Here is a 15,424-nt window from a genome sequence, read left to right on the forward strand (position 1 = left end):
CAGCCCAGGACCTCCACCTCCGGCTTTTTAAACGTTTTAATTAATATTTTACTTTAGTTTATTTAGTAAATATTTTCTTAACTCTTTCTTGAACTGCATTGTTGGTTAAGGGCTTGTAAGTAAGCATTTCACTGTAAGGTCTACCTGTTGTATTCTGCGCATGTGACAAATAAAATGTGATATTAATATAAATAATTGAGTATAACATGTACATAATTAGAGTTATACAGCAAAAAAAAAGCCTATTGGGACAGATCAAAACATGAGTATTAACTCAAACACCGCCCCCATCAGACCAAGGCGTTCCAGATCAAAACAGCTTCTGTGCACCACCAGGTGAGTAGTAGAACTAGTTACCTGCTGGTCGTCGGGGGTCCAGATGCCACAGGTGATCTGGCTCTCCAGGTTGATCTCTGATGACCAGTGTCTCTGGCCGCTGACCGAGCCTACCAGGACAAAGCCATCGCGGTAGGAAATGAGAGCCTGGGCACCATCATGAGACCAGGTGAAGTCACTCACCTACAGGGGGAAGAAAGGAGGGGAGAGAGGACAGGTCAGATACTGTTCTCATCTGAGATTTTCCATTGAACATGCTTTTTAGCACAGGGCTGCATCTGAAATAGGACCCTTTTCCCTATATAGTGCAATACTTTTGACGAGAGCCAAATGGCCCCTAATTAGGGTGCCATTTCAGACACACATCAATCAGGACTAGGCTTAAACTGTGTCCAGGAAACTGGCACATAGTGTCTCTCACCTGAGCCCCGCGGTCATTGACCAGCTCCACTGACCAGCGTCCCTCGTATTGGATCCACACAAAGATCCCTCCGTCTGTGTCACAGGTGGCAAGCTTCTGAAAAGGCTCATTCCATCGCACCAGCACTACCTAGACACACACACACACACACACACACGACAGGAGAACTCAGAATAACATGAGCACAATATCGCCAGAGAGCCAAATTCAGACACAGATTTTCTTCCAATCAGAAAGCGGGTTAGCCTAATTTCAATAGTGACATAAAACAAGTCTTAATATCCTGATTGTCTTAGATAATGAGTTTCTATCAATTCCTACTTCCTTTCATCATGCTGAGCCACTCAGGAGCAGAGGAGAGCACACCAAGGCAGAACAACTTCAGTGTCTGTGTCTGTCTGCTCTCTTTAACACACTGCAAAAAGCTAACAAGCCATAGTCATAACTGAGCACTAAGTGACGGGAAACTTTTGCACCCCACCTGCCCCCCTCCAAAACACCACTCAATCTGGAGAGAGGGCTGGGGGTTAGGGGGTGATAATGATGATGGAGTGGGACCTGATTGGCAACTTTGGCTGAAGAGCTCACAAAGAGGGGGAAGAGTGTGAGGGAGGTGGAGAGAGAAAGACACAGAGAGGAGTGAGAAAAAGACCAGAAGTGAGAAAGAGAGGGACACAGATGGAGCAAGTATGAGAGAGGAAGTAGAAGTGACTAGGAGGTGCAGCTTGATGACCACACAGAGCCAAACAGCATGCTCCCACTGAAAGCAGAGTTTCACAGATTTACACTCCCCTACGCATTTATTTGGACAGTGAAGACGCAACTATTAATTTTGCTCTATACTCCAGCATTTTGGATTTGAGATTAAATGTTTCATATTAGGTGACCGTACACAATGCCACCTTTTGTTTGAGAGTATTTTCATACTACGGTTTTACCGTTTAGAAATGAAAGCACTTCATGTATCAAGTCTCCCCATTTGAAGGTCTCATAAGTATTTGGACAAATTCACTTACAGTGCATTCAGAAAGTATTCAGACCCATTCACTATTTCCACATTTTGTTACATTATAGCCTTATTCTAACATTTATACAATTATTGTTTTCCTCATCAATCTACACAGGATAAACCATTATACCAAAGTGAAAACAGGTTTATAGAATTTTTTGCAAATGTATTAAAAATAACAAAATGAAATACATTATTTACATAAGTATTCAGACCCTTTGATATGAGACTCGAAATTGAGCTCAGGTGCATCCTGTTTCCATTGATCATCCTTGAGATGTTTCTACAACTTAATTGGAGTCCACCTGTGGTCAATTCAATTGACTGGACATGATTTGGAAAGGAACACACCTGCCTATAAGGTCACACAGTTGAAAGTGCATGTCTGAGCAAAAACCAAGACACATTGCCCGTAGAGCTCAGAGACAGGATTGTGTCGAGGCACAGACCTGGGGAAGGGTACCAAAACATTTCTGTAGCATTAAAGGTCCCCAAGAACACAGTGGCCTCAATCATTCTTAAATGGAAGAAGTTTGGAACCACCATGACTCTTCCTAGAGCTGGCTGCCCAGCCAAACTAAGCAATCGGGGGAGAAGGGCCTTGGTCTGGGATTTGACCAAGAACCCAATGGTCACTCTGACAGAGCTCCAGAGTTCCTCTGTGGAGATGGGAGAACCTTCCAGAAGGACAACCATCTCTGCAGCACTCCACCAATCAGGCCTTTATGGTAGAGTGGCCAGACGGAAGCCACTCCTCAGTAAAAGGCACATGACAGGCCGCTTGGAGTTTGCCAAAAGGCAAACAAGATTCTCTGGTCTGATGAAACCAAGATTGAACTCTTTGGCCTGAATGCCAAGCGTCACGTCTGGAGGAAACCTGGCACCATCCGTAAAGTGAACCATGGTGGTGGCAGCATCATGCCGGTTCATCTTCAACAGGACAACGACCCTAAGCACACAGCCAACACAACGCAGGAGTGGCTTTGGGACAAGTCTCTGAATGTCCTTGAGAGGCCCAGCCAGAGCCCGGACTTGAACCCGATCGAACATCTCTGGAGAGAACTGAAAATAGCTGTGCAGCGATTTTCCCCATCCAACCTGACAGAGCATGAGAGGATCTGCAGAGAAGAATGGGAGAAACTCCCCAAATACAGATGTGCCAAGCTTGTAGCATCATAACCAAGAAGACTTGAGGCTGTAAACGCTGCCAAAGGTGCTTCAACAAAGTCCTGAATAAAGGGTCTGAATACTTATGTAAATACAATATTTCAGTTGTTTTATTTTACAAAAAAAAATTACAAACCAGTTTTTGCTTTGTCATTATGGGGTATTGTGTGAAGATTGATGAAGAAAAAAACTATTTCATCCATTTTAGAATAAGGTTGTCACGTACCAAAATGTGGAAAAAATTCAAGGGGTCTGAACACTTTCCGAATGCACGAATAACCTACCAACAGGATATTAAAACTGTAATATCTTATGTTACACAGAGTCGTGGCTGAACGACGACATGGATAACATACAGCTGGCGGGATATACGCTACATCGGCAAGATAGAACAGCCGCCTCCGGTAAGACAAAGGGGTGGCGGTCTGTGTATATTTGTAAACAACAGCTGGTGCACGAAATCTAATATTAACCTCTTAAGGATCGGACCCTTTTTTTCAATTTTCGCTTGAAATGACATACCCAAATCTAACTGCCTGTAGCTCAGGACCTGAAGCAAGGATATGCATATTCTTGATACCATTTGAAAGGAAACACTTTGAAGTTTGTGGAAATGTGAAATTAATGTAGGAGAATATAACACATTAGATCTGGTAAAAGATAATACAAAAAAATAAAAATGTGTTTATTTAACATTTTTTATCATCTTTGAAATGCAAGAGAAAGGCCACAATATAATATTGCTGTTTAGGCGCAATTTAGATTTTGGCCACTAGATGGCAGCTGTGTGTGTGCAAAGTTTCAGATTGATCCAGTGAAGCATTGCAATACTGGACTATTTTGTACCAAGTCTGCCCAAATGTGCTGAATTGGTCAATTGATACATATTCAAGAACATATTTGTATTTTGTATTTGTATTTATTAAGGATCCCCATTAGCAGATGCCAAGGCAGCAGCTACTCTCCCTGGGGTCCTGCAACATTAAGGCAGTTATATACAATTTAAAATAGTACATGACAAATTACCCAATACATTTAGTGTGTTCCCTCAGGCCACTACTCCAATATCACATTTTTACAATACAACATCCATGTGAACGTGTGTGTAGAGTGAGTGTCTATATGTATGTATGTGTATGTACCTGTGTGTGTGTCTCTTCACAGTCCCCGCTGTTCCACAAGGTGTATTTCACAAAAACAAGCAGTGATGAAGTCAATCTCATAACTATAGAGAACATACAAAAATGATATGGTAATACAAAATGTAAGTCTACACACTCCCAGGAATGTCATACATGATGGATCATTAGCTTATACACTAACTTTCACACATCTAGATGGCCGGGCGAGGTGGGTGTAGAGCCATAAACAGCAAGGGTTCAAACTGTAGAACCTCGTTCCTACATTTTAATATAAAAATTGATTTTATCAAACAAAACTATGCTACATTTTATCTCTGGGACCCTCAGGATGACAAATCAGAGCAAGATGACTGAATGTAAGTACATTATTCACCAGAGGTGAATGTATCAAACCAGTTGCTGTGATAGTTTTTGTTGTTGTTGTGCACTCTCCTCAAACAATAGCATGGTATTTTTTCACTATATTTGATCCCCTGCTGATTTTGTACGTTTGCCCACTGACAAAGACATGATCAGTCTATCATTTTAATGGTAGGTTTATTTGAACAGTGAGAGACAGAATAACAACAAAAAAATCCTGAAAAATGCATGTCAAAAATGTTATAAATTGATTTGCATTTTAATGAGGGAAATAAGTATTTGACCACTCTGCAAAACATGACTTAGTACTTGGTGGAAAAACCATTGTTGGCAATCACAGAGGTCAGACGTTTCTTGTAGTTGGCCACCAGGTTTGCACACATCTCAGGAGGGATTTTGTCCCACTCCTCTTTGCAGATCTTCTCCAAGTCATTAAGGTTTCGAGGCTGACGTTTGGCAACTCGAACCTTCAGCTCCCTCCACAGATTTTCTATGGGATTAAGGTCTGGAGACTGGCTAGGCCACTCCAGGACCTTAATGTGCTTATTCTTAAGCCACTCCTTTGTTGCCTTGGCCGTGTGTTTTGGGTCATTGTCATGCTGGAATACCCATTCACGACCCATTTTCAATGCCCTGGCTGAGGGAAGGAGGTTCTCACCCAAGATTTGACGGTACATGGCCCCGTCCATCATCCCTTTGATGCGGTGAAGTTGTCCTGTCCCCTTAGCAGAAAAACACCCCCAAAGCATAATGTTTCCACCTCCATGTTTGACGGTGGGGATGGTGTTCTTGGGGTCATAGGCAGCATTCCTCCTCCTCCAAACACGGCGAGTTGAGTTGATGCCAAAGAGCTCCATTTTGGTCTCATCTGACCACAACACTTTCACCAAGTTCTCCTCTGAATCATTCAGATGTTCATTGGCAAACTTCAGACAGGCCTGTATATGTGCTTTCTTGAGCAGGGGAACTTGCGGGCGCTGCAGGATTTCAGTCCTTCACGGCGTAGTGTGTTACCAATTGTTTTCTTGGTGACTATGGTCCCAGCTGCCTTGAGATCATTGACAAGATCCTCCCGTGTAGTTCTGGGCTGATTCCTCACCGTTCTCATGATCATTGCATGGAGCCCCAGGCCGAGGGAGATTGACAGTTATTTTGTGTTTCTTCCATTTGCGAATAATCGCACCAACTGTTGTCACCTTCTCACCAAGCTGCTTGGCGATGGTCTTGTAGCCCATTCCAGCATTGTGTAGGTCTACAATCTTGTCCCTGACATCCTTGGAGAGCTCTTTGGTCTTGGTCATGGTGGAGAGTTTGTAATCTGATTGATTGATTGCTTTTGTGGACAGGTGTCTTTTTATACAGGTAACAAGCTGAGATTAGGAGCACTCCCTTTAAGAGTGTGCTCCTAATCTCAGCTCGTTACCTGTATAAAAGACACCTTGGAGCCAGAAATCTTTCTGATTGAGAGGGGGTCAAATACTTATTTCCCTCATTAAAATGCAAATCAATGTATAACATTTTTGACATGCGTTTTTCTGGATTTTTTGTTGTTGTTATTCTGTCGCTCACTGTTCAAATAAACCTACCATTCAAATTATAGACTGATCATTTCTTTGTCAGTGGGCAAATGTACAAAATCAGCAGAGGATCAAATACTTTTTTCCCCTCACTGTAGTTACTGTAAATTGGACAGTGCAGTTATATTAACAAGAATTTAAGCTTTCTGCCCATATAAGACACGTCTATGTCCTGGAAAGTTTGCTGTTATTTACAACAGTCATGCTTATCACATTAGCGCACGTTAGCTAAACCGTCCAGTATACGGGACACCGATCCCGTAGAGGTTAAGGAAGTCTCAAGGTTTTGCTCGCCTGAGGTAGAGTATCTCATAATAAGCTGCAGACAACACTATTTACCAAGAGAGTTTTCATCTATATTTTTTGTAGCTGTCTATTTACCACCACAAACCGAGGCTGGCACTAAGACCATACTCAATGAGCTGTATAAGTCCATAAGCAAACAGGAAAACGCTCATCCAGATGCAGTGCTCATAGTGGCCGAGGACTTTAATCAGTTTAACCTAATTTCTACCAGCATGTTAAATGTGCAACCAGAGAAAAAACAAAACTCTAGACCACCTTTACTCCACACACAAAGCTCTCCCTCACCCTCCATTTGGCATAGCTGACCATAATTATATCCTCCTGATTCCTTCTTAAAAGCAAAAACTAAAGCAGGAAGCACCCGTGACTCGGTCATTGAAGAAGTGGTCAGATGACGCAGATGCTAAGCTACAGGACTGTTTTGCTAGGACAGACAGGAATGTGTTCCGTGAGTCTTCCGATGGCATTGAGGAGTACACCACATCAGTCACTGGCTTCATCAATAAGTGCATCGATGACGTCGTGCCCACAGTGACCGTACGTAAATACCCCAACCAGAAGCCATGGATTACAGGCAACATCCACACTGAGCTAAAGGGTAGAGCCGTCGCATTCAAGGAGCGGGACTCTAACCCGGACGCTTATAAGAAATCCCGCTATGCCCTCCGACGAACCATCAAACAGGCAAAGCATCAGCACAGGACTACGATTTAATCGTACTACACCGGCACCAAAGCCCATCGGATGTGGCAGGGCTTGCAAACTATTACAGACTACAAAGGGAAGCACAACCGAGAGCTGCCCAGTGACACGAGCCTACCAGATGAGCTAAATTATTTATATGCTCGCTTGGAGGCAAGCAACACTGAAGCATGCATGAGAGCATCAGCTGTTCCGGACGACTGTGTGATCACGCTCTCCGTAGCTGATGTGAGTAAGACCTTTAAACAGGTCAACATTCACAAGGCTGCAGGGCCAGATGGATTACCAGGACGTGTACTCCGAGAATGCGCTGTGTCGTCACTGACATTTTCAACCTGTCCCTGACTGAGTCTGTAATACCAACATGTTTGAAGCAGACCACCATAGTCCCTGTGCCCAAGAACACTAAGATAACCTGCCTAAATAACTACCGACCCGTAGCACTCACGTCTGTAGCCATGAAGTGCTTTGAAAGGCTGGTCATGGCTCACATCAACACCATTATCCCAGAAACCCTAGACCCACTCCAACTTGCATCCCGCCCCAACAGATCCACAGATGATACAATCTCTATTGCAGTCCACACTGTCCTTTCCCACTCTGACGAAAAGGAACACCTACGTGAGAATGCTGTTCATTGACTACAGCTCAGCGTTCAACACCATAGTGCCCTCAAAGCTCATCCCTAAACTAAGGACCCTGGGACTAAACACCTCCCTTTGCAACTGGATCGTGGACTTCCTGACGGGCCGCCCCCAGGTGGTAAGAGTAGTTAACAACACATCTGCCACACTGATCCTCAACACAGGGGCCCCTCAGGGGTGCATGCTCAGTCCCCTCCTGTAATCCCTGTTCACCCATGACTGCATTGCCAGGAACGACTCCAACACCATCATTAAGTTTGCCGACGACACAACGGCGGTAGGTCTGATCACCGACAATGATGAGACAGCCTATAGGGAGGTCATCAGAGAACTGGCAGTGTGGTGCCATGATAACAACCTCTCGAGCAGGTTGAGAGCTTCACGTTCCTTGGTGTCCACATCACCAACAAACTATCATGGTCCAAACACACCAAGACAGTCGTGAAGAGGGCACGACAAAGCCTATTCCCCCTCAGGAGACTGAAAATATTTGGCATGGGTCCTCAGATCCTCAAAAAGTTATACAGCTGCACCATCGAGAGCATCCTGACTGGTTGCATCACTGCCTGGTATGGCAACTGCTCGGCCTCCTACCGCAAGGCACTACAGAGGGTAGTGCGTACGGCCCAGTACATCACTGGGGCCAAGCCTCCTGCCATCCAGGACCTCTATACCAGGCGGAGTCAGAGGAAGGCCGTAAAAATTGTAAAAGACTCCAGCCACCCTAGTAATAGACTGTTCTCTCTGCTACCGAATGGCAAGCGGTACCGGAGCGCCAAGTCTTCTTAACAGCTTCTACCACCAAGCCTTAAGACTCCTGAACAGCTAATCAAATGGCTACCCAGACTATTTGCCTTGTGATTTGCATTGTTGTGGACTTAGAACATCCATTGTTTTGATATTAAGTATAGTTTTTTCAAATTCTGCCCTCTAGAGGATTTCACAGGAAAGAACACATGGCACTTTGAAGTCCGCAATAAATACATTTTGCACTTTATATTAACAGTCTCTTTTCTTTGGTGTTACAGTAAATCTATCCAAATCCATGTAAGAACACAAGGGCATGCTAATTTAAAATATGGCTAGTCATTATTAGCCTGGTTCTGTATGGAATGCAGGCACATTATGGGACACAGGCCAGGTCATTATGAATGATATACATATTCTTTTTTAAATATTGGTGCAACAAAATCATGTGCTGGTGCCACCAACTGAAAAGTTGGTATCACCAGTGCCACCAGTGGAAAAAGTTAGTGTAGTACCCTGAGTGTTCTATGTTAAGGTTATGTAAAATATGTTGCAAGCTAATGCATTTAATGTAAACACGAGTCGTCTCTTGCTAAAGCTAGCTTTAACCAAATTTCTATGTAGCTAAATAATACAAAACACAGATTAACAGTTTCAAGTGGTTTACTGACAATAATGCAATTTTAAAACAAAATCAGATGTTCAGATCTACAAATGTTTGACATATAACATTAGTTACAGAGTGTAGTCGTGATCCAGCAAAGTCCAGGATAGATGAGCAGACGACATGTTGATGACACAATTTACTCTAAAAAGGTCAAACGTAATACAAAAGCACGGGAGTGTGCAGTGCTTCTCAAAATGTTAAATGTACGCATTCTCCACACTCTCGTCCTAATAATAACGTACTGAAGAGAATGCCCTCGAAGAACGCACTCGGAGCATGGAAGTGTGGCGTACGGTAGTATGCATATTGAGAAACACCCTGGGATTTGGCAGTGTTAAAACACTGGGATTTGGGTCCGGAGCGTTCATCCCTGTGGGCTTCCGCTTCAAGATCAGATCCTGAGGTAACTGCACCTTAGTCTTCTGTTCTGTCTCCCTCTCCGGTGGCTTCTAACTTGGTTTCAGATATTCAGTGTTGCCCCTCCATCAGGTGCAATGGATTCTACAGCTGGCTAGGGTCCATCAAGTCTCACCACCCATCGCTCCTCTGGGGTCTGCGAGGCCACTCGAGGCAAAAGAGCGGCCGCACCTCCTCAGCCTTTGCACCAGCTGTTGTCGTCAGCAGCTCTATGGTGAGAAACATCTCGGTTCCTGGGGCAAAAACCCTGTGCTACCCTGGAGCACAAGTACAGGACATTACAAGGCTGCTTCCTACCTTTCTACTGCACGACAGATGCCGGGTGCTGACGCTGTCGTAGTCCATGTGGGGTCAAAAGAAATTAGTGGGGCTAGTTCGGAATTGCTGTAAATTGATTTTAAAAGAACTGATTATAGCTCTGAAAGTTTCCAAAAAGTGGCCAATTATTTCAGATTAAGCAAGCTACTGGCATTACACACCTGGCTAAAAGATTACTGTAGCTCTGTTGGTATTACTTTTATAGATAACTTTGACACCTTCTGGAAACAGAAGATGCTCTACAGGAATGACAAAGTCCATCCAAATAATCTTGGCTCCTGGACTCTGTCCGAGCATTTCAAATACAAATACAAATACAAATGCCTCTGTCGATCCTATAGCTATTGTATGCAGTAATCATGTCTAATGGCGCCGACAGACATGGCAGCTCTGCTGCTAGTTCCTAAGCAACTTTGCAGTATTTTGTTTTTTTGTGTGTTATTTCTTACATTATTAGCCCAGGACATGTTTTGTGGTCAGTACAGGTGCATAAAAGCTGGGACCAAGAGACTGAAAAACAGCTTCTATCTGAAGGCCATCAGACTGTTAAATAGCCATCACTAGGCGGCTTCCACCCGGTTACGTAACCCTGCACCTTAGAGGCTCGTGCTCCATATACATAGACTTGAAATCACTGGCCACTTCAATAATGGAACAATAGTCACTCTAATAATGTCCACATATTTTTGCTTTACTCATCTCATATGTATATACTGTATTCTATTCTACTGTATTTTAGTCTATGCCACTCCGACATTGCTCATCCTAATATTTATATATTTCTTAATTCCATTATTTTACTTTTAGGTTGTATGTACAAATGACATTCATATACTGACTAGCTCTGAAACTCACTTAGATAATACCTTTTATGATATAGTGGTCATAATATGTACAGAAAATACATAAATGCCCACAGGGGTTGTGTTGCGGTCTATGTTCAGAGCCATATTCCAGTAATGTTTAGAGAGGATCTCATGTCTAACACTGTTGAAGTAATATATGGCTACAGGTTCACCTGCCTCACCTAAAGCCCTAACGGAAACCCTGTTGAGGTGGTAAGCCAGTGATGGCTCGACCACCGCCGGCTTGCCGAAGCCGCTCTTCCATACCCTGAATGTCCATAGCCAGAAAAGACCTGGTTTGGACACTGGTGGACAAGGGCTTGTCCCAGTTGCATTTGGCTTACGCTAAGCATGCTGGGACCGCTGGGAGAAATTGCTTTCCCGGGATGGTGCGAGAGGGGAGTGTCTTCCCGTCAAACCAGTCCCTTTCGACGCTGCCACCCCCCACTGGTGCGGGCCACTCGATATGGAGTCTGGTCGCTGCCCGTTGGCAGACATTGATAAGCCCATATTTTTCATCGGTTACCGAAGCGCCGCTGAGAGAGGAAGAGGGCCTTGAGCCTGCGGCTTGGGCTTCCTCCATTTCTTCCTCTGGGAAGATGCCCAAATTTTACTCGTCAATGACTCCTTCATCCGCTGTCAGATTATAGAACAGCGGCTGGAGGTCCTCGGGGTATTTGTATTTTATTCCAGATCCCCATTCGCTACTGCCAATGCAGCAGCTACTCTTCCTGGGGTCCAATCACAATTACATTCAATAAAACAATACATAACACAAAACATTATTAGACACTACTCTACCATAAGATATATACAATACAAAATCAATAATACAGCAAAATAACAATATTAAAATGTATGTGTGTGTAGAGTGCATGTGTTAGCATGTGTTTGCGAATGCTGTGTGTGTGCCTGTGTGTCTCACAGTCTGCGCTGTTCCATTTCTGTTTTTTTGTTAAATCCGATTTTACTGCTTGACTGAGTTCCATTATGTGGAATAGAGATCCATGTAGTCACGGCTCTATGTAGTCAAGGCCTAAAATGAACACCCGCCAACTGCAGGTAGATTTTGGCATTGGCGGGTAAGATGTCTATTTCACTAGCCACGTTGGTGGGTGGTCAGGGCTCCACACAGTGCGAGCATTTCACTCACATGTGTGAATAAAATTAGTCAAGTATGATCACATTTATAGTAAAATAAATGCTTCAGTAGGTGTTTTCAAAGTATTTCTGACATTTTGTTTCATAGCTGGTAAATTAATCACACAAAGTCAAAGATCTATGAATCCTATATAGCCTATCCCACCTCGCGCTGCAACACTGCCTGGTTGGGGGCATAAATGTTGGTCTAATTTACTAAAGTGGGACTTCGTCCTTGTGTTTCTTGGCTATTTACATTGTTTTGTTGACAAGCTAGGTTGTTTTTCAATGTTTGAGTTTAAACTGCTAGGGAAGAGAAGACAACACTGCTACTAGTCAGACTCTCAATCACACAGGCACAAACATGACGGACTCGAGTCGCGTTACCATGGTATCCTCCCACCCTTAAAGGGGCAGGTAAACATTTGTCTCTTCTGTGATACTGTATTTAGGTTAAAAGACTAAATGAAATTAAACAATATACCACATTGCTTCTTACTAGTAATACATTTATTGTTTTAGAAACATTACAAAGCATGCTCATCCATTTTTTGGGGCTTTGTTAGTGTAATGTTAGCGGAATCTTTTTTATTTGGTCTAGTAAAAAAATCTGAGTGGCTGGTAGATCTTTAAATCTACCTGCCACAGAGGCTGGTGGAACAAAAATAAACTTTTAGGCCCTCTATGTAGTACTGTACATTTCCGGTAGTCTGTTCTGGACTTGGGGTAACCCTCCGCTACCTCCGCCCAAGTGGATTGAGGTTGCGGGATAGCCTCCTCACCCATAGGTTATTTTGAGGGTGAAGGGGTAAAAGCGCAACGAGTGCTTCCGGGTTGCATGGTAAAGTCTCTGCAGTGCACGCATGACTCAGGGTTAGCGAGTGCTGCTCTAGCGTGCTCTTTCCCCAGACAGGTGGTACACAAAGAGTGTGTCCATGCCTGACATCGTAGCCCCACACAGACAAGGGTGTTCCAGTAGTGGGGCAGGGACAGGCACCCCGCTCAGTTCTCCCTGTGAGGGGGTAGCTGGCTCCATGGCTCCGAGAAATAGTATTCCTGGGCTAGTTAGCATTCCCCTCGTGGCTAATAGCCTAGCTAGTTAGCCTTGCTAGCCGGCGAGAAAGCGTGTCTCTCGACAGTCGAGCTGTGAAGCTAGGGCGGTTGGTCTAGTCAACATGATACAGTAATTGTGGGTTGAGCTAAACGCGAGAGCAGAGCTAGCAATTCTACCCTTGCGGGTGAAAAGGCTAGTTTGGGGTAGCTAGCCTTGCAGCGAGTTACCGGTTTAGCTAAGACTTATAGCGAGTGCTAGCCCTTTGTATTGTCGTTAGCTAGCTTTCGAGCTAGCTAGATGAGAGACGGGAGCTAGCAGCACTACCGTTGTTTAAGGTAGTACTGCTGGTGTGGTTAGCTTGCCTTACAGCGAGCTAGTCAGGTTACCTTAAGCCTTGCGGCAAAAGCTAGTCCTTTGTTTGCGTGGTTAGCTAGCCTTACAACTAGTTAGCCGAGTTAGCTAAAGCCTTGCGGTGATGGCTAACCACAAGGAAGAGAGGCGAGAGTGACCAGTTTGGCAGGCAAGTGGCTCCCTTTATGGAGAAGCGGGGCTCACCTCATTCGCCACGCGACCTGTCGGTCTCCAACAGACGCTGTGTGATTGGTTACTTCGAGCTTGTGGACACGCCCAGTATTTGAAATAGAAACAATTTCCCTAGAACACACGTTGTGCAAAGTACAGTCACGGGTCAGAGTTGAAAACCTCACCTGTTCTGGGGTTATGACCTTGGCTCAGATTATAAAAACAATCCACACAACGTACAGATCAAGACCTCGTCCAAACCCACCTTCAAAATTACCCAATATACCTTCAAAAGGCTGAGCAACAAAGTAAATATTCAGCAACTGTCATCTGCCCTCCCTAACACAGTAGAGTTGTTCGTATCTATTTGTCCCATTAACATCTCTACAACCACCTCCAGCTGTATCCAGCCCTCTTTGGCCTGGGCACAAAAGGTGAGCATCTACAGATATAGGATCTTAATTTGACTCTGCTTCTCACAGCAGGAAAATTATCCAGCAGTAACAGGAAATGTTGAATTATTGTGTGGATTATAATTAAATTGACATTTTTGTAGGGGTTGATACATTTTTAGTAATGCAACATTTAAAAGTGGAAATTACAAACTTAAGAAGCCTTTTTAAAACCTTGAATATGCTGCAAGTTTGCATTTACTGCTATGCAGGACATTTCCTGCAACAAAAGGGTGATCAAATTTAGATCCTACATCTGTATAACACCAATCCCTCTCCAGCCTCTCCTCTCAGTCTAAACCCTGTGCAATAAGGTGTCTGTTACGATAGATTTGCAGTGCTCTCCCACCCACTTACTCTGACATAAATCATTCTGTAGTACTATAGGCCTGTCCCCCATCCACAGGGGAGACCAGGGATGCTGCTCTAGGGCCGGAGATAGAACTGTAGGTCCTTCGGATGCAAATTTCGGTCAATTTTCCTGCCGACTAACCGAGCCCCATTAACCGGTTACCAAACGGTTAAATTAGCTCCAAACTGTAAAATTACATGACCAACAGAAAATACTATGCATGGGTACAAGGATCTTACATTTTTCATTAAGAGCTTAAAAAACTTGCAACAATAGCAAGCCTATCGTCTCATATTATTGAACACACAACTACTGTAATGAAGAAGACAATGTAATACATCATTTTCAAAACACTGTTCTAAAAGACCCATCTGATACAAGTGGTTTCATGTGACAGAGATGAACATCTCCGTTGGAAACTTAGAAAGAGGGGAAATCTACATATACAACAACTAGGATGGGTTGTTAATATGACTAGGATAAGAAGGGGTTCAAACAGAATCAGAACCGGGAACGAAAGTAATCTATACTGTTCCGGAACAGAACCGTTATTTTAAAAGCATGTGAACCGGTTAACAACATTATGTTACGTGCTGGGCAATTTTTTGAAGTCCCACAAAAAAACGCAACAAAGTGCCTATGCAAAGCCCTCCCTTTGTCAATCATAAACTTCTTCCAGTGTCTGCCTGCCCACTGAAAATCGCGTCAGTGGCGGTCGGTGCCGATTAAGAGGGAGGATGATAATTTTTTCATGACCATGGCCTTATTTCTAATACAGCATGTTGGATGACTGTCATTCATTTTCCTTTCACCCAGCTCAATGTAACATCAATAGATTTAGGCTATACATGATACTCTAATTTTCCCTGTACCCATCATGAGGTTGCTACAACCTAGCCTATGAATGAAAGTTTACAACGTAGGTGCACAGGTCAAGAGAAAATTTTTAGTAATCAAGGTGATCGACAGTGACACATTCAATACTGCTTTGCACACTCTAGCCTGCATCTAGCTGATCTAGGGTGTAAACATTACTCCAACAGTTGTAAACAAGAGTTTCTATTGGACAAATTCAGATATGTTTATCTGCGTTCCATTCAGTTTGCTTCCATTTAAGAAAGGTTCTCAACAGAATCAACGGAATGAAAACACCCCTGATCACACACAAACACAATTAACTTACATAGCAGCCACGTACAATCAGCATTATCACTTTGCTCGTTGTATATAAGTAATTCCTACTTGT

General features: G+C 43.6%; 1 protein-coding gene across 2 annotated transcripts in view; it reads right to left on the reverse strand.

Moving 5' to 3' along the window:
* LOC311108316 (tubby-related protein 4-like) overlaps positions 1-15,424 on the reverse strand; it is a gene marked incomplete at its 5' end in the record, with an annotated part of 74,540 nt that overhangs the window by 34,228 nt on the left and 24,888 nt on the right. For both annotated transcript variants that reach the window (XM_084150946.1, XM_084150945.1), the window contains 2 exons: positions 358-519; positions 758-886. In XM_084150946.1, coding sequence (XP_084007072.1) covers positions 358-519; positions 758-886 — 291 coding nt within the window. The remainder of the gene's footprint in view (positions 1-357; positions 520-757; positions 887-15,424) is intronic.

The sequence above is a fragment of the Coregonus lavaretus genome, assembly GCF_964263955.1.
Source record: "Coregonus lavaretus genome assembly, chromosome: 33".
In the NCBI taxonomy this organism is placed as follows: domain Eukaryota; kingdom Metazoa; phylum Chordata; class Actinopteri; order Salmoniformes; family Salmonidae; genus Coregonus; species Coregonus lavaretus.